The 19,714-nt window shown below is 35.1% G+C and overlaps 2 protein-coding genes across 2 annotated transcripts; one reads left to right on the plus strand and one right to left on the minus strand.

Annotated features, from left to right (window-relative positions):
- The first annotated feature begins 3,854 nt into the window (after positions 1-3,854).
- Positions 3,855-9,415, plus strand: LOC143551316 (uncharacterized). Its single transcript, XM_077041777.1, has 5 exons — positions 3,855-3,959; positions 4,915-6,250; positions 7,321-7,590; positions 8,500-8,655; positions 9,277-9,415. Exons 2-5 carry the CDS (start codon positions 5,237-5,239, stop codon positions 9,394-9,396), a joined length of 1,560 nt encoding a protein of 519 aa, XP_076897892.1. The 5' UTR covers positions 3,855-3,959; positions 4,915-5,236; the 3' UTR covers positions 9,397-9,415.
- Positions 9,416-13,981: 4,566 nt separating this feature from the next.
- On the minus strand, positions 13,982-19,259 carry LOC143551320 (ubiquitin carboxyl-terminal hydrolase 14-like). Its single transcript, XM_077041784.1, has 20 exons — positions 19,080-19,259; positions 18,096-18,267; positions 17,877-17,989; positions 17,465-17,801; positions 17,228-17,322; positions 17,005-17,138; positions 16,844-16,900; positions 16,674-16,751; positions 16,477-16,531; positions 16,364-16,393; positions 16,162-16,242; positions 15,865-16,063; positions 15,724-15,781; positions 15,508-15,630; positions 15,307-15,395; positions 15,120-15,209; positions 14,883-15,047; positions 14,681-14,796; positions 14,499-14,613; positions 13,982-14,383 (listed from the first exon to the last, which is right to left on the minus strand). Exons 1-20 carry the CDS (start codon positions 19,179-19,181, stop codon positions 14,205-14,207), a joined length of 2,388 nt encoding a protein of 795 aa, XP_076897899.1. The 5' UTR covers positions 19,182-19,259; the 3' UTR covers positions 13,982-14,204.
- Between the last annotated feature and the right edge of the window lie 455 nt (positions 19,260-19,714).

Genomic DNA, 19,714 nt, shown 5'->3' on the forward strand with positions numbered 1-19,714 from the left:
TCGGGCCCATACCACTACTTTCGTTGTAGATCCCTACAACCACAGCCGCTGACACCACTATCGCTCACCTCATCCCGCCACTACCACCTCCGACGGCACCACCATCAACCATTGGTCACCATCTCCATCACAACCACTAGCCACAACCTCCATATTTAAATTACATTCCTTTATTTTTTTCCTAATTACCAAACAACACAAGATAACGATTTATTTCATTGATTCCCCCATGGTAAATAAAGAAACAATAATTCAAGCCGGGTTCGAGCGAGTATTTAGAACCTTCATCAAGGTCTCTCCGTGGATAGAATGTATGAGCACAAAGAGTTTATGGTTAGAGAGGGGTAGAGTTGGAATATTTTACCATTTGATGGAACCTCATGTTTATAGCTAAGGTGCACAACGATGAAGGGATATTGTTGGTCCATGTTTCGTGGGCATATTGGGTTGTCCCCTCTGCAGCCACCATAATGAAGATCGTGGATGCCTTTTTGCACTAGGCCTACCTCTTAGTACGATTGTCTCTTTGCGTATCTCCAATGGTGGTCCCACGCTTACTGTCTTTACAGGTGTCGTCGCCATGCTGGTGCCTTTTCCTGTACAGTTCTGGCACTTATGTTGGTCTATATTTGTACATTCTCTTACATGGTGTTTTGGGCGTGTTCACTCGATGGAGCTTTCTCTGCAAGAGTGTTCCTTTTTGTTGTCTTTTACTTATGGTTTTCTAGTTGTTCTCTCATTTAGATCTAAACCAGGTCCAAGATCCTTGTTCATTCCATTATATCATCAATTTCCTTTCTTTGTCCATACCATTCCATTACCTTTGTGGCTATACCAAACAAAATCTAAAAATTTTCTCTCTTCCTACTTCCCAATCCAAATCCCAAAACAAAAGCGTGCAAGTCATAATCCACAGGGTACAAATCCATAGAGCTCTAAAACGATTATTCGCAGAAACAGGGACAAGAGGCGCATTTCCGTAACCCTTGGTGGCAAGAACAGTTGGAATCAAACAACTTTGCACCGTCGCCTCCACAATCAACCTCAACCAACCCCCGTTCACCTAACCACCGTATTCCTCTGCCAGAATCACAACAATTATTGCATGGGACCAAGTATCCCTGCAAATTTATAAACAAAGGTAACCGCTAACCCTCATGCTATTGTATGCATTGTCTGAATCATTAGATATGTGATCAGTCGGTGGGCACACCACACCACACCACGCTTGGTCATTCCTCCGCCATGATTGGCATAATCTAAGTTATATTCGAGTGGGGAATGGTCTTGTGTATATTGGTAGTTTCTTAGTACTCAAACGTTGCGATGTTTGCTGAGTGGTTCGATTTGAGCTTAAGTTTATAAATGATTTAACTTGGTTGTTTCCTTTGCCAATACTGGCCGGTTCACAAGGTATCCGAGGAATAACTACGGCCATAAAATGTTTTAGAGTCAGCATGTTTACCAGCAATTGTCGCTGACGTATTTTATAAACATTTTAGGTGAGGATTAAATTGGAGAATAGAGGATGATGGTTTAGCTATTAGAAGATCTGTTGGCTAAAATGAAGTTTTTCATAATGTAAATAGATGTAAATTAAAATTTTCAAGATAAGCTCTTTTGTAACACCAACGGGTGTTTAAATCATGAGTTTTGAATATAATATATTTTGTGAAACAAAGACTTCCACTATGAATTCAACTTTGATATATTTACAAAACAAGTACCAACTATTGGTCATACGCCCAGTCCTAAAGGCAGGGTGTGACATCGAGCGGGTATTTCAAACATTCATCAAGGTCTCTTCATGCATGGAATGTATGAGCATGAAGAGTATATGGCTAGAAAGGTGGAATATTTTATCATTTGAAGTAACCTCCTATTTATAGCCGTAGGGGCACAAGAATGAAGCGAGACTATTGGTCCACGTTTCGGGGCATATTGGGTTGTCCCCTCTACAGCCACCATAATGAAAATCGTGGATGCCGTTTTGTGTCGGGCTTACTCTTACTACTATTATCTCTTTTGCGTATTTGCATTGGTGGTCCCGCGCTTACTGTTTGTACAGGTGTTTTCGCCTTGTTGGTGTCTTTTCCTGTACAGTTCCGGCGCTTGTGTTGGTGCAGACTTGCACCTTCTTTTGCGCGATGTTTTGGACGTGTTCGCCCGAGAGGGCTTGCTCCGCAAGAGTGTTCCTTTTGGTGTCTTCTTGTGGTTTTCTAGATGTTCTAATTGCCATACTGATCCGGGTCTAACCGTGTCTCCAATATCATATCTAGGGGTGTTTTTCGGGTTTCGGGTTTTTCGGATCGGGTTCTTCGGGTTTCAAAGTTTTAACTCTTGACCCGAAACCCAACCCAAATCTCTCATGGGTTTTTTGGGTTCGGGTAATTCGGGTTCGTGTTTTTTCGGGTTGGGTTAATCGGGTTCGGGTTTTTTCGGGTTAGGTTAATTGGGTTTTGAGTATCCTAGAAAACAAACAAGCAAAAGTAAAAAACATAAAAACAAAAAATAAATGAAAACTACAATGCTAAAATTAAAACAACATATTCTTCTTTACTTATAACACAAATAATCAAATAACAAACCAACATAACTTGATAAAAAAATTCAAAGAAGAGTAAAACTAACTTGAGCCTTAATTTTATTCAATCGGACGTGATTTGGTTGTTCGATTTTGGTTGCTATTATTAATAAATGAAAAACATAAATTAATAATAAACAATCGATCCATAATAGTTAGAATGACAACAGTCGATTCGAGCTAGATTATGATAACTTTAGTGGCTAAAACTTAGCTTATTATACATAAAAATATATATTTAATTTTAAAACTAGAAGTTTATTCGGGTTGACTCGAAACTTATAAATCAAACCCGAGAACCAACCCAAATTACTTTGGTTCGGGTTCGAGTTAGTCTTTTCTCGGGTTCGGGTTCTTCGGGTCGGGTTAGTTCAGGTACGGGCTTTTTCGGGTCGGGCTTTGAGTTTCGGGTAAAAGCGACAGCCCTAATCATATCTCTTCAGTAACCAAACTAGACAATAAAATAATAATAATAATAATAATAATAATAATTTATTTCATTCCATTATTTCATCGATTTCCGTTCATTGTCATTTCATCATCCCGTCCATCCCATTCCACAAGCCTATACTATACTGGCTATACCAAACAAACAAACTCTAACACTGCATTCTTGAGTTTTTTATTTAGGGGTTTGGAAAAGAAAAAATAGGAAAATTTTTCTTGTTTCATTCTTGAGTTTTTTATTAAAAGAAAAGAAAGAGAATAGAAAGAAACATTAGGCATTTTTTCCTCCAAAACTTTTCTGCCAAATATGGCCGGATTATGAAGGAAAGTTTATATATTACTAATTTACCCATCTTTTTCTTCCTATCTAACTCAAAAACGAGGGCATAATTGTAAAGTTACAATATTTTTTCATATCTTTTCCTTCCAATCTAACTCAAAAATGTAATTAACACTTTCTTTTCTTTTATTTTATTTTAACTCGACAATGTCTTTTAAGTATATAATTTCTTTTCCTTTCTTTCCTTATTCAATCTTATCATTTCTTTTTCTTATATTTTAAACCCGAGAATGTTGTGTAAAATTTTATCTTTCTACTTCCCGATCCAAATCCCAAAACAAAAGCGAACAAGCTTTAATGAACAAGGTACAAATTCTTATAGCTCTAAACTGATTATCATTCGCAAAAACAGGGACAATAGGCACGTTTCAGTAACCCTTCTTCCGTGGCAAGAATAAGAATAATAATAAACAACCGCGCACCGTCGCGTCCACGATCAACCTCCGTTCACCTAACCACCATATTCCGCCGCCGGCAACGGCCAACAATGACTCAATAATTAAGCTGGTGAAAAGGCCGGCAGGCCTTCTCTTATACCTAATTATTATTCGCCACCGATTTTCGTCTAATTTACATGGCTTTCTCCAGGTACGTAGCTTATTAATTCGTCATATAGCATTATTAACGTTTCAGTTGATGTAGTTTTATTTGTTTGCACTTTGAAAATTGCTTCCTATGCAAATGATTAGTCAGCTGATTTTGATAAATTAACCAACGCTGGTTTAAAATTAGGGCTAGTTTCAATCCTAAGTCATCACCAGCATGAATGACGAGATAATAGTCGTATAATGATTGACCGGCTAATTTTCGTTCCTATAGTCTATTGTAGGCCTTGTCTGAGCACCTATTATGTTCGTGCAATACTTAGTTGATATACATTTTCAAACATGTACATTCTGCCTAGGGCTGTAAACGAACCGAACCGAACAAGGCCTTATTCATGTTCGTCCGAAATTTCTTGTTCGTGTTCGTACCAACGCAAATGAACACAAACAATGTTCTATTTGATTTGGCTAACCGAGAATGGTCAGTGCCAACAGTTTGGTCCGGCTACCAAGTTTGTAGGTGTTTTTTTTAACATTCATATTCTTATTTTTATTTTAAATATAAGCTGATCACACCATACTCATATATATTTTTGTTTTCTGGTTTATAATTTTGCTTAAATTTATATGATAAGATTAGAAAAGTCATTAAAAAGTATTGAAACCTTTAATGAATAATGAACAGTAGTTATAAACGAGCAAACATTAACTAGCATAAACCGGGGTAAACAGACACATTATCAACATTCACAACACACAATTGAACGAACATGGACCTTGTTCGTGTTCGTTCATTTAGTTAATCGAGCGAAATTCCTTGTTCGTGCTCGTTCATGTATTAAGCAAACGAACTTCCCACCAAACAATTCGCGACAATTAGCCGAATGTTCGGTTCATTTACAGCCCTAATCCTGCCTGTGTTAAGTATGGTTTTTATGTTATTTTGTCTATCTCACATATGTGACATAATAACAGAGGTGATATATCATTTTATGCAGGTTATTGGCTCTTGCCAATGTTAAAAGGGCAACACATTCCTTTCTGCCGATCAATAAGGCCTCTTTCTTTGAAGTAAACAATCATGGATCCCAATTGGCAGTTAGGTTTTCCCGCTCCTATCATAAACTATATTCACAATATAACATTCATGGAAAAGGCCTCACTTGTCATACATTCCATCAAACAAACAGAACGTTATGAAGTTATAAACACTTTCAAAGATTATATTTCATATCAGCAAGCACTAAAGTTTCACACCATGCTCAAATTGCATGGAGAACAGTTTCACATATTTGTACGTATAACTGGCCATCACAATCAATGAACAGGATCGCTTGTGCAGTTAGCTTTGCTTTGAGTAGATCACAGCTGATCGCTCCAGGTATATTAGCTTTTGTGTTAGGTGAGCTGGCGTGCACGCAAAGATCATGGGCTGAAGCCGATGGGTTTTCTTATAAAACCGATCTTTACACGCATGCGCAAGACGGACGCGTTTACTTAACTTTGTTTATATTCTCTCTTGTGGAGGTTTTAATATTATGTGTTAGAGCAGTATACTTAGCCTTTTTATTTGCACCATCTATTGCTATGGCTCCATTTGCTGACTCGTTTGGTGTCGAGTTTCGTAAGAAGTGGTTACGATGTGTTCATTACACTTTAGAAAAGGCAGGGCCTGCATTTATCAAATGGGGCCAGTGGGCTGCTTCAAGGCCTGATCTTTTTCCTAACGATCTATGCACTGAGCTTGCAGATCTTCAAACAAAAGCACCAGCGCATAGCTATGCATACACAAAGAAAGCTATTGAAAAAGCATTCGGTCGTTTATTACCCGAAATATTTGAAAATTTTGAGGAAGAACCAGTAGCTTCCGGAAGCATAGCACAAGTTCATCGAGCAACTTTAAGGTTTCGTCATCCTGGTCAACGCATTAAGCCGATTCTTGTTGCGGTTAAGGTTAGACATCCGGGAGTTAGTGAAGCGATTAGACGAGATTTTATATTATTAAATTTGTTCGCGAAAGTGTCGGCGTTTATTCCTACTTTGAAATGGTTGAGACTTGATGAAAGCATTCAACAATTTGCTGTTTTTATGATGTCTCAAGTTGATCTTTCCCGAGAGGCGGCTCATTTGAGTCGGTTTATTTACAATTTTAGACAATGGAAAGACGTGTCATTCCCGAGGCCTTTGTATCCACTTGTACATCCTGCTATTTTAGTGGAAACTTTTGAACATGGTGAATGTATTTTGCATTATGTTGATGAGCTTGAAGGACACGTAGGTGTTAAATCTGGGCTTGCTCATATTGGGACTCATGCACTTCTAAAAATGCTTTTGGTATGCATTTATATATTCATGTTCTCGTTTCTGCTCTATGTATATGTTAGGTAATAAGGTGACAAATGATATTTCTTTCCAGATATAACTAGAAACATTTTTTTATTATAAGTTTTCAAGGGCACTTGCACCAAAATGTAACATACTCTCACATTTTTTTTCCATTGTCTGCAACTTACTTTACTGCTTACCATTGTATGTAAAGCATACTAGTTATATTTCCATGTTATTGTGTTTAACATTGTCATATACTAAGTGGTGCAATTATTTTACGTATAATTGTATGAAAGTAGTCAAATACAAGCATATTACATACAATATTGAAATCTTTATATATGATGGAAAAGAGTGAAAGTATGTTACTATGTTGCATTTCACATTTTCATGCAGTTTAACACTGATAGGCCTGTAGATGAACCGAACTAACACGAGCGAAGCGTGCTCGTACTCGCTCTTATAACTTTAACTGAACAAACAAATGTGGTTTTCTTGTTCGCGTTCATTTATGCTCATGCGTTAATAGTATAAACGTACAGTTCATGAAGACACGCACAGACCTAATAGAAAATAGATAAATGAACATAAGCGAGCTAAAGCCAACTAAAAGTAAATGTAAACAGCAATGTGTTGGGCCTAATGAACATGAATGAACACGAACAAACAAACATAAACGGACTTAAATGAACAAACAAGACATATGTTCACATTTGTTTGCTTACCTTAATGAACTAAATTTTTTGTTCATGTTTATTCGTTTATTAAATAAACGAACTTCCTGCCAAACGGTTCGCGAACAGTTCACTGAACGTTCAGCTCATTTACAGGCTTGAACACTGATCTTGCATTGAGGTTTTAAAGATATGTTATTATGTTATTATTTATTTGTATTAACTTCATGAAATAATGTTTAAAGTTGATATAAATTTAGGCATTCTCTTTCAGAACAACCAATTAGTTTGCAAAAATAAACTATAGAAAAGCTTAATCCTTAACTAGACTCTAAACTACAAAAGTGTGCTTAGTGTTAATGACCATCTTGCCCCTAAACTTGTTTCAATTTGCATTTTTAGGTTGATAATTTTATCCATGCGGATATGCATCCAGGAAACATTCTTGTAAGAATGAAACAGGGTAAAGCTTCAGAAACTGGGCTGTTTAAATCCAAACCTCATGTAATATTTCTTGATGTTGGGATGACTGCTGAACTTTGCAAAAAAGATCGAGTCCATCTGATCGAGTTTTTCAAGGCTATTGCTCTTCAAGATGGTCGTTCTGCTGCTGAACACACGCTTAAATTTTCCAAACATCAAAGCTGTCCGAACCCTGCAGCGTTCATCAAGGTCAGTCAAACTCCTTTGACTTCAATATGTGTGGTTGTATTGTATTTACCTTGTATAAATAAACATTACTAGTAAAATGTATCGACACGTTGTGAGTGTAGAATACTTTTCACTTACAACTTGATTAAGCATAATGTACAAGCCATTAAGCCTGAGTTATTTAACTTACACTATGGCTTCTAAAGAAGTTATAGCCTTCTCATATTTTATCTCTTACACCATGGCTTCTAAAGAAGTTACAAATTGCAATATAGCCCTCTCATATTTAATTAGACTAACCACTTAAACCCTATACTTTTGTGTATATATTTTTAATATATTTTGTCAGTTGGCACAACAATATTGTGACAAGTGTCCCACTCATAACCTTTTTTTAGCTTATATCTTTAAAATATGATGCTTATAAAACTTCGAGCACACCGTTTTAGCGTGCTTATTTTTATCTATGTTTTGATTTAAGTTTCGTACAAAACAAAGTTGTGCATGATAATGTGCAAGTCGTTGAAGCATAGACGAACAAGTCGCAAAAGCTTTTTTAGTTTTTTTTTTGTTCTATTTACCTAAATAGTTTTTTACATGCTTTAATATTTTAATTAATTATAATGCTAAATCTTGATGGATTACGGTTTTACACGGCTTTATCTTTTGGTTAAACGGATTTTTAAGGTTCGATTTCATCTCTTTTGTTTACGACCTATTTGAATTTTTCTCTTTTTTTCCCCTTCTCTTTTTATTTGTTTGAATTTATTTTTAATTACCAAAGCGATACGTTTTGATATTTCAAATGGACCCGCTACAACTTAGTACAGTTCCCTTTATTCTAGTTTATATAATGACATGATTTTTATATTGTATACATGTTTATAGTTTCTTGAGGTGTGCAACCTTTAAGAAAGTGATTTGTGACAGGATGTTGAGAAATCATTTAAGTTATGGAGTTCTGCAGAAGGTGATTCCTTAAATCCCGCAGACTGTATGCAACAGTTGCTTGAGCAAGTCAGGCGTCACAGGGTTAATATTGATGGCAATGTGTGCACTGTAATTGTAACTACTTTGGTTTTGGAGGTAATTTCTTACATCAATGAACAATTTTTCTTGAATACTTTTCTTCTTTGTTAGTGTTAACGGTTTGGCTCTGCTGGTTTTTGTCAAGGCTTTGGGCCCAACCGCTAACTAGGTTTCAGAAACTACAAGTAAACCGGTCGGGTTGGGTGGGTTGATCGAACCGGCCAGTTTAACGGTTTGAAACTTGTTTTTTATTTTAGTTTGTTTCAAAATCTTTTAGTTTGGAGTATAACATATTCTAAACATGAAAGCATAAGGTGTATGGGATTCCTTATTTTACCTCCTTATAGCTTATAACTTATGGGTTATAAGTTATAAGGTATTTGGGAAAATTAGGTTTTGTGAATGTATAAGTCATAAGTTGCAACTTTTTAACTTATAACTAATGACTTAAATAAGTCGCAAGGAGGTTAAATAAGGAATCCCAAAATAACTAAAAAGATTTAACAAAGGTTCCAAACCGTCCGCCGAACAATATAAAATCTTAAACTGGCCAATTTGCTTTGGTTTGATCGGTTTCAACGATTTATGAAGTTATGAACAACTTCTGTGCTTACCAATATTGATCATTCAGTTGACCAAATTTTAAAATTTGCTTGACTTTTCTTGATTTTGGTGCAGGGTTGGCAGAGGAAGTTGGACCCTGAATATGATGTGATGCACACATTGCAAGATCTTTTATTTAAAACAGATTTAGTGGAGGATTTATTCTATACAATTGAAGGACTCATGACCCCATAACAAAAGGTTACATAACCATTCCTCCCCTAAAAATGTGTTTTTCTGGAATAAGAAGGAAAAAAAAGAGTTCTAGTAACTACATGATTTTATGGTATTGTAACAAACAATAAACACACCAGCATCCTCGAGATCGGAAGGGGCGTTTTTGTTTTTCGTTCTGATCACTTTTTGTATAACTTGAAATGCGTTTAATCCCAGTCGATTTTGATTTTGCCTCGTGTGGTGGTAAAGAAGATTGAAAATGCATCAGAAAAGAAGTAAAAACGTAATTGAGTGCAGAGTTGACGAAACATCAAGCATTCGATAGATGTGATTTCATCAACGCTGCACTCAATGATGTTTTAAGTCCTCTGAGAGTTCGGCCCGCGAGACTTGACCCGATTGATTGATTTTAGGTTCTCCTAATTAATGGGATTATGCTTATATAGTTATATGTAATGGTTGGTGACCAATAAGAGTAGTTGTTGATTTATGTAGTACGCAACAAGCATTGTACTTCATGTGTTGGCTTACATGGGCTTTTGCTACTTGTACTTGTTCCTCCACCTCGTACTTATTGTACTCATCTTTTGTACTACAAATAAACAAATAATATATATATATTTCTCGTCAGTTAATTTATATAAAATAATACATTATTAGCATTATTCGTATATTTTTTAAATTTTAGAAAAATATATTTTTTTAATACTACTGATTCTACTCTTCTAATAGTTGTTTACTTTTATACAAAGAAAAGTGTATGATTCAGTTAAGTTTTAAAAGGCAAAACACGATGCTGATGGAACGTAGGGTATTAAGTACTAAGTAGTAAATTATATATACTGAATTTGCTATGCTATATTTAGCAGAAGTATAATAGGTGCCTTGCATGTAATAAAACTAAAAGACTGTAATGGTAATTATTTTGAATTGTTTTTAACTAAAATGGATAAATATCATAAGTTTAACTAGCTTTAATGACAATTTTACACTATTGTTGAAAACTTTTGATTTTACACTAACATATATGGTTTGGAGCATGTGAGATCATCTATAGTTGGGGTTATTGAATTTCTTAGACGGCAAACGTGGAAGTAAGAGGGTAGATGTGCAAGAGAGAGAGGTCGTGAAAGAAACATGGCGTGGAAAGAGAAATTATCCGTGTGGTTTGGGAGAGGAAAGTCATGAGTGTGAGATGAGAGAGGGGAGGTAAATGTGTAGCATTTTATAGGGAGAGAGATAATGTTGGGTCGTGCTGACAAGAGAACGATCAGACTAACATGGAGGCGTCCGTAATCTCAAGCTATGCTAATGCTTCAAGGCAAGTTTACGACAATAAACATGCTAATGCTCCTTACATGACCACACATTCATATTCTGGATATCACTTTTCTTTTCTTTTTTTTTTTTTAACAATTTATATATATATTTTTTCTTTTTTTTTTTTATTTTTAGTAATAAATATGGTACGTGGACAATTGGCGAACAAATATTTATCTGTAACTCATGACTCTTTTTATACTTGAAATGGATGATTATATAATTCTCATATGCACTCTTTTTTTTTTATAAATAATGATTTTATCTTTTATTAGCATAAATAAATAAATGATAAAATTATAAACTCTGATGATGAAGAGCTGGGTATTGGTAATCTCACCCTCATGGCTCACCATCCTATTGAATGGATTCAGCAGGATGGTGTGTGGGAATTGGATTCAGCAGGATGGTGAGCCACGAGGGTGAGATGAGCCAAGGTAAGGGTGAGAGGAGGTGGTACGGGGTAGGTGCTGGTGTCAAGAGGAGAAGAAACAAATAACATTGAACCATTTGGATTTACAAACCTCTTTCCGCATTGGGTGGTGTAACTTCTCCCATTAGTTTGTGAACAATGGCATCAACAAACACCTAAGAGTAGGCTCCATTCACACTTGGTATAGATTAATCAACGGGTAAAGTAGGTGATGAGGTGCCGGTTTAAAACAAGAACATATAATAACCATTGAAGAAGAAATAAATGTTTTTGTAGGTTGGTTTAAATCCTGATGTAACATACTGAGTTCGCAGTTTAAAACAAGAACGGGTGTGTTCCACTTGTGATGCTCTAATAAGATTCTATATTTAAAATGTGGGATGAACTCACCTCGATCAGTCATAGTTCCTACCTTTTCTGTCCTTGTTAGCCAAAGAATGCATTTTGAGCATAGTTGCATAACCATTCACCATTTGGTCAATTGTAGTACTTTATTTATACATTATGTTTATCGTGATATTTGAATTTTACTGATTCCAATGCAGCACTTAACATTGATTAATGATTATGAACCCCTAGTTCTTATTTTTGACTTGTTTAGGGCAAAAACAATATAGTTTGCTTCTTTAACTAAAAATCTTAGTTCCAGCAGTTTAAACACATTAACATGAACATCTTAGTTTAAACGCATGATCTTAATTTCATTATAATAAGACTCCTAGTGATTTGTAATCATGATTGTTGAAATTTAACTCAAGCTCCATTTATGACAATAGAACGCCAAAATTAACGTTTAGGGGTTAAAATAGCTTGCGAATCGTGTAGAAGAGATTTCAAACACTTTGGATGGTTAAAACACCTAATAGCCAATATTTGAACTTCTGTTTGGTTGAAATTTTGATGATCCTTCCGTCGATATACACGCAATTTGGTGATGTTTCTGGTGACTCAAAATAACCATATTTTAACCGGTCCGTCCTTAAAGTTTGACTTGATGTTTTAATGTACTTTTATTCCAAAGTATATCTTTTTAATTATAAATCAACACAATTTGATCTCATAATTGGAAGAATGAATGCTCATCCGGATGCTTACCGGTAGAGTCTACGGGCCGATTTCGTCCAAGACAGATTTGAATGCTCATATTGGAATAATTGGAATAATGAATCTCATGTTGGAATTTGAATTTGGTTCAAAAGTTGTCGTCCAAGACAGATTTCATCCAAAACTTGTCAGCAAAGACAAATTTGGAACAAATGGCTAGTTTTGATTGGCCTAAGCAAAACTCATCGACAAAGACGGATTTGGTTCAAAACGTGTCTCCGCCGATGAGTTTTGGAGGGACTTTATGGAAATGTAAAAAAGAATATGGCTATTTTGAGAAAATCTCTCCTTAAATGTACTATTTTAGGAAAAAAGATTTTAAAAAAGAAAAATGTGCTCGAAGTCCACAACATTTTGAAAGTTTGTTATATTAAGAAAACTACAAGTCCGTTTGTGATATCTTTAGGGTAAACACCAACTTCTGTTGAATATTTGGTTAATTATTTTTGCATTTTAGTTAAAAATAAGATGAATAACAAACATCTTGAGTTGCTAATGCAATAGACGAACAACTAAGAAGAAACGAGGGTTGTTCAAAGAAAAACGTGTGTTCAAACAATATGCCCACCGGAAATTTTGATCTTGGCTTGTTATCATATGTTGGGTCCAAGTGTGTAGCAGTTGGAATTCACATGTAAAGACATAAACCGAATGGATCAAGGGAGGTTTAGTCTTTGTAGGTCTTTAGTTAGTTTTGAATTTTGTTAGTTGTTTATTTATTAAGAAAGGACGTCTTATAATAAATGGGGTACTCTCTTCTCTAATGTGCGTTATATTATTGTGTCCTATTCTTAAAGGAGTGGCCAGGGATTAAGCCACGTCGCAATACCCGCCAACAGAAAGGGGGCCTTTCGTACAGATTGGAGTACAAAGAGAATTCTTCAACACACTGAAATCTAGTGGTTCCGGTTCCATATTTATGAAAAGCTAGGTTGAAAGTTGAAACATGTTACGAACTAAAACAACTTATCTTACAAATAATAAAAAAGAGTTAGATACCTTCAAGGCCTATAAATAAAAGAATCTTTCAGTCTATTTTCAAATAGAGAGGTAGAAATCAGAGAGAGATTTTCAGTAACACATATCCCAACAACAAACACTCTTACGGATATTACCGGAATATCTTAACGGGTCAAGATAACTATGGGTGGTTTTGTTCATCTTTTTTTAGGACTAGAGAATTAAGATTAGGTTATCTGGGTCTGACCTATGTAATGGGTTGTGAGTTTGTATATTTGACAACTTTCAGTTTCCGTTTTGGTTTGTTTAATCAATGAAGTGTCGATCAATTGTTCTTGATCAAACCTGCGTGTTCATTCTGTTTCTTATTATTCGAATTGATTCTGTAGCATTAGTTGGGAGGTAGCTATATGATGGAAATGGTTACCGGGGGGAAGTGGTTCGTGGCCTAACTCCTAAGGTTTCTATAACTCACCAAAAAACCAAATCCAACAAAAAAAGCGTATAACATATATGAACGATGGTAACAAGGGGATCGGTTGGGTTTTTCCTTTCACCAAAAAGTGTAAAATTTTCATTTTGAAAATAAGTTCACAAACTACTTATATAAATTACTTATTAAAAAATAAGGTTAGTAATTACACGAATGGCCCGTGTGATGAGACCACAACAACTATCCATGTAATTTATTTTTTTAGTAATTATCAAGTTTATAAAACTCCACTAAATTTGGCACTTGAGATCAGTTAAATTTCCAGAACAAGAATGTTACATTTATAAAAGAAACCCCCAAAATTGACAGAGCAAAGACCAAATGAGTTTTAAACTTTTACCTTAATCATCATCACATAACAAGAAAAACATTCAGTATTCCAACAACGTTTTCATCACTTGATCAAATCTCCCAACACAATTCGGTAACAATTTTTAACCATCAGCCTTTTTAGCACCGACCCTCTCTTTCCCTTTTCCCTCTTCCAAACACAAACCAAACTCTCGATGCCAACAATCAGCTCCGAATCCTCTCATAAAAGTAGAGGTATGCCATGTCTTTTGGAGGATTTTTGGATACGCCCACTTTATCATCATTAAAGATCACCCACATTCCTTCTTTGTATATGTGCGCAACATAGTGCCCGCACTGAGTCGAGGTACCCATGTGACTCACCAGCCCAATCAGTCGGTATTCTGCAAAACACCAACATTTATGATATTAATATTCTTCAACCATATACAAATAAAGTATAAAAAAGTAAAACAAAAAATAAAAAATAATAATAAAAAAAAAGTATAGAAAACTAACTTCCATCCCCATCAGATAATGTGGCTTCTGCACTGGTTGATGTTGCAGCATCCGCCATAGATACATCAGCAGTTGGGTTAAATATCCAATCTGTCGCCTTCTCAATGTCACCACCCTGTCTTAATAGCAGTAAGTAAACAAACAGATGCTACAATGAACAAAAAAAAATGAAGAATATTTACCGAAGCCTTAAGTGCCCTGCGAGCTATTTCTTCATCAAATCCAAACGACACCAGTGTAGCAACTTTTGATGGATCAACCTTGTTTTTCGCCTCTTTATGAATGGGAGCATCAATGTCTACAAGTGAAAGAATATACCCATTAGAATACTAATCTTAAATAAGTAAAACAAATGAATCTTGTAAATAAATAAAAAAACAAAACCTGGATCATCCATGTGTGAAAGCAACCAGTTCATTGCTTCTTCAACCCCAGCATTTGAAGTGTTGATTGCAGCCTTTTGGCAATGAAGATGATTAAATCCCATTGAAGCAAGTTGCGAAACAATATCTTCATTAGGCAAAAGCTTTGTTGACTCTTCCTCACCTCCTGTTAGAAATTGTAACTTAAATAATAAAATTATATTATTATATTATATAGTAGCATGACATATTGGCATACCATCTTCAGGTAACAACTCTTCGCCTGCTTGAATGCCTTTGCTTCGCATGTGACTAATGTCTATGACATCATCAACATCTATGTAGACGTCTACAACCAGAACCAAATATGTCAAAACATGATTTTACGATAATTTAAAACAAAAGGAAGAGAATTAGAGATAGATGTGTATGTATGTATGATATACCAAGCTTCTTGGGCACCCATCCAGCCTCCATAACAAATTTCCTCATATGCAGCACCAAATAATCAGGGAATGTAGTCAGACCTGCAGTTCTATAGAGAGGCAAAAACCAGCAACAAATAAAAAAAATCAAAAATAAATAAATAAATAAATAAATAAGCAAACATGCACATGAAGAGCGCAGTAGAAAACAAAATAGATTACTTGATAGCAGTTGTCCTAGATTTTAATGCAGTGCTATAGAAACCTTGCACCTCTTCTGGATGAGAAAAGCTATTTAGGCAATCACTTAATGGCACCCTCGGCCGTACAATTTCATCAGAAGATCTGTTACAACAATAATTTACTTTCATGAATTGTGTGTTTTAAATTATAATAAAAAAGCAAGTAAAAAAGAAGGTATATCTCATTCTAACTTACATCTCCTTTCCCTCTGCCTCTTTCTGAGCCTTCAGTTTGTGAAACTCTTCTAGCTCCTCTGAAATTTAAATAACCAGTAAAAATTGGTTTCTAGAGAGCAAAAGTTTTTAATAATGGAAGGGATAAAAGTATAAAGCTCACTTTTGTTGGTAGCCTTCTCTAATGGAATATTTAAGGAAAGTGTGTAATCGTTTCTTTTATTATAAGCAACCTTCCCAGAAGGGCACTGAAGGCGCTCTTCAATACCAAACTTGAAACTCCTAGCGGGATCCGCTTCAGGATTACTAGCATTGACCCGCTCAACTTGGTCAATTAAATGTAGGAAAAACTCGAGTGCATCCTATATATAATCTAGTGTCAGTAATCTACATTAAAAATATTATAACAAAGAATATGAACCAACAGAAGAATATAATGTTTTAAGATATTTGATAATACCTGCTGACGCATGGTTGAAAATTCGGGATGACTGGCTGCAATTACCGCCTTGAACATTCTGGGACGAATGCCTTCTTGTTTCTAATATACAAAGTTGCAAAAGATAGATAAAGTATAGTAAAAAAAAAGAAGAAAAAGAACTCCAGTTTCATTAATAGATGAGAACAGCAAGTAGAAAATCGAAAATAAGTCAAAAACTTACCGTCTTTGAAGATGAGTCCGCATTATCATTCTGAGTGAAACAAATAAGTGATGGTCAAGTCACAATAGGAGAAAGAAATGCAAAATAAAGCTAAATTACTATCATCAACATACCTGCATAGCTGGAACAGAATACTGACCAGAAAGAAGACCATGGGCAAGTTTAGTTCTGGCAAACAAAGAAAACAAGACAACCTTTAGACAGTGATGGCAAATCTCTCATAAATCTTAGTAATTAATATACTATATTTTCTATTTGAGTTGCATTTAAAAATATTTGGTGGCACTCGCCCTCTACAATAACAGCTTACAATTGCATATTCAGGTCTACAGTTGGATCAGCAGGAGCATTAATAAAAGCCGATTTCAAACTTTGATTCTTGTAGTATCTGACGAAGGTAAAACAAGATTATATAAAAACATGAAGAAACTGAACAGCATAAATATCATCAAAAAGGCCATTTGTATAATATATACAGACCGTGAGCAAAACGAATGAGTTGAGAAGATAACTTGCATAGTTGCAGCCAAATAACAACTGCAAGAAACAAACCAAATAACAGACTCATGAGACATTAGCACAAATGACTATATCTTAAAAAAAATAAAAATTATTCATCAAAAACGAAAAATAATGATTACCTGTTACCAAGATTAGTAAGTCCCGTATACCCGGGTCCAAAAACTGGTTCAACTTCTTGTCCACTTTCTTGAATCCGATTCCAGTCAAAGTTTGTATTCTGGTCGAGTTCCTTTTCAGCTGTTGTCATTTCTGTCTGCATTTTTAAATTAAATCGTATATCAATGTCCTTATTTAACCATCCCAACAATGTTTATCAAGATACCAAAATAATATTATACTTACCTTCTGCAAGGAGGAAAAATCGATACCAAAAAATGCCAGGTGATCAGCCAAAAGAGGATCAGTCACACTTTCATCCTCCGGATAAGAAAAAACATCTGAGCTGCCATAATATAGAACTTAAAATTATATTTGAAAAAAACATATAACGTTTGCAATAATTGTATGTAATATATAAATGTACAATTGCGAGTGTGCATGATAATGGCTTGGCAATTTACTTAAAAAAGGTAACATTACCTGCTCCTTCCAGATCAGAAGTTATTGTTCCAAGCTTAACAGCAAGTGGATAATGAGTTTCATTGTAATGTTCAATGGCATGGTTATTACCACCACTGCCATCCCAAAGTTTTCGCCCACACAAAATCATTCCGTCAGTTAAATTCAACCATAGATTTTCAGTTTTGTCACACTTGGCACATTTCCATCCAGATGGAGGAATTACGACACCATTATCTATCTGTTTCAAAGTCAATGCATGTTCACTAATTTGCTTTTTATCAGCTGTCCATGATGCAATTTGCTCCTTACGTTCAGCACCCTCTGCAATCAAAATTGCATCAACTGCCAACCTTACCTGTTAAGAAAACAAGAATGAACATTTTTTACTTAAAAATCATTTTAAGTAATAAAGTAAAAGTGACAGAAAAACCTTTTCAGGCAAAGCCACTGATGGAAAAGGGAAAGTTGCATAATCTGGTAATATAACTATGCTGTAAGTTTCATCATATTCGGGTTCTTGGTTATCAAAACCTCCATCAATCCCTACAAAAGTAAGCCATAAAGTTTGAATCAACCGCAAGTTCAATTTTCATAAGGTTCATTAGTAATTTGAATAATCCCATTACTAAAAAAATGACACGTGCAATACCTATAGCCAATAGAGTAGGTTTCTTCAAAGGTCTATCTTCAGGAATTGGTTTCTTCGTTTGTTTTATATGCAAATAAACCGGGTTACCAGTTTTCTCAAAATTCCAACCAACGTAATCTTTACCAAAGGCAAGAAATGTATTCATGTCCACAAACAATCCACCTTCCGAACTCTGGAAAAAAAAAGAAACACAAGGTAACATATCGGAAATTCATGTCCAGAACACCACGCAACAAAAGTTTTAAAAACTGATTAAAAATAAGTAAGCACTTCAAGTACCAATGACTTTTTGACATTAGAAAATACAAGAATAAAAGATAACTCCCTTCAATCTAAAGAACTCAGAAATTAATTCCCAAATTATGAGTTACACAGAATTTGAACTCTTCGAAGAGAGATTGCTAGCAGCATAAAGTAGACTTCATACCAAATGACATGAAAAAACATAATATGTAGAACTTAAATAGTATGCACATTGGCAATACAATCATATCTTCACATCAAATCAACAAAAATGACAATGAAATCTCACAATCACAAGAAATCATTATGCACATTAGTAAAGCAATCATATCATCATACCAAATCATGCCAAAATTAACATCCCCCTAACCAAAACCTGCAATGAGTCATAACTACTACTTCCATAAACCAAATTACATGAAAAAAATGATGATAAGGTTTCACAAAACATGAATATTCACAAATGCAAGACAATCATATCATCACACCAATACCTGTACTTACAATCAAGTCAAAATGAACCTCCTCCTCCTAACTAAAACTTTCAAACATTCATAATCATGCAACACTGTTTGCATTAACAAACACTTACATCTAAAATCATAGTGCAGGTCACTCGATATCAACAAACATATTGCATAGACAGTTTCAGTACAAATGATGCGTTACCTAACGGTTAACAATCAGACACATGCATAGCATCAGTGTAAACCCTAGGTCAGATGAAAAGAGATAACTAACCGGAGTATGGAAGCTGATGCAGCATTCCTGCTTGTAAATGCGATTGGTAGGCTCCGGAATACGAACCCTAGACAGATGCGAACGGAGCAGTTCCATTTCCATTGAATTAAATTGAAAAAATTGAATGAGTGTGTGTTTGGAGCCCTAATTAATAATAATAATAATAATAATAATAATAATGATATACTTTGCGCCAGAAAGGAGGAAGAGACCTTGTTAAAGTTTTCTTGGAAAGGAGTCCTTCCTCTTCTCTTCTCTTCTCTTCTCTTCAATTCTACACACCATCCACTTTTCTTTTCGTCCCTCGGGTTTCAATAGTTTTACAATAACCATCTTATGCTTTTGTTTAAGTTATCCGTTTTCAGTTTTGAACATTTGAATTCATGTTGCAACTGTCTACACTGGCCTAGGAACAATATAACCAAGCTTGGAGCCGACATATTTCAGGTTTGAAACTTCATAATTAAGCTGGAACAAGAGAAAAGGAAAATTTATAAATACGTCGGACAATTAACCAAACTTAACCGAAACCGACTCATAACCGACCTATGGTTAACCGATCATTCAATTATGGTAAACCAATCTTCCATAGCAGAGGCTCGTTATGGTTATGATTAAGGCCCCATATCTAAATC

Source organism: Bidens hawaiensis, unplaced genomic scaffold (assembly GCF_021521415.1).
Source record: "Bidens hawaiensis isolate Kalapana, Puna unplaced genomic scaffold, B.hawaiensis_p1.1 tig00016363_1, whole genome shotgun sequence".
NCBI lineage: Eukaryota > Viridiplantae > Streptophyta > Magnoliopsida > Asterales > Asteraceae > Bidens > Bidens hawaiensis.

What these genes read in the sequence shown, in the direction of transcription:
- LOC143551316 (XM_077041777.1), top strand. Translation starts at nt 5,237, where the DNA reads ATGAACAGGATCGCTTGTGCAGTTAGCTTTGCTTTGAGTAGATCACAG. An exon ending in ACCCTGCAGCGTTCATCAAG is followed by an intron (nt 7,591 to 8,499) that starts GTCAGTCAAACT and finishes GATTTGTGACAG; the next exon opens with GATGTTGAGAAATCATTTAA. An exon ending in TAACTACTTTGGTTTTGGAG is followed by an intron (nt 8,656 to 9,276) that starts GTAATTTCTTAC and finishes ATTTTGGTGCAG; the next exon opens with GGTTGGCAGAGGAAGTTGGA.
- LOC143551320 (XM_077041784.1), bottom strand. Translation starts at nt 19,181, where the DNA reads ATGGAAATGGAACTGCTCCGTTCGCATCTGTCTAGGGTTCGTATTCCG. An exon ending in ATGGGTGCCCAAGAAGCTTG is followed by an intron (nt 15,210 to 15,306) that starts GTATATCATACA and finishes TTCTGGTTGTAG; the next exon opens with ACGTCTACATAGATGTTGAT. An exon ending in TTCACACATGGATGATCCAG is followed by an intron (nt 14,797 to 14,882) that starts GTTTTGTTTTTT and finishes TTTCACTTGTAG; the next exon opens with ACATTGATGCTCCCATTCAT.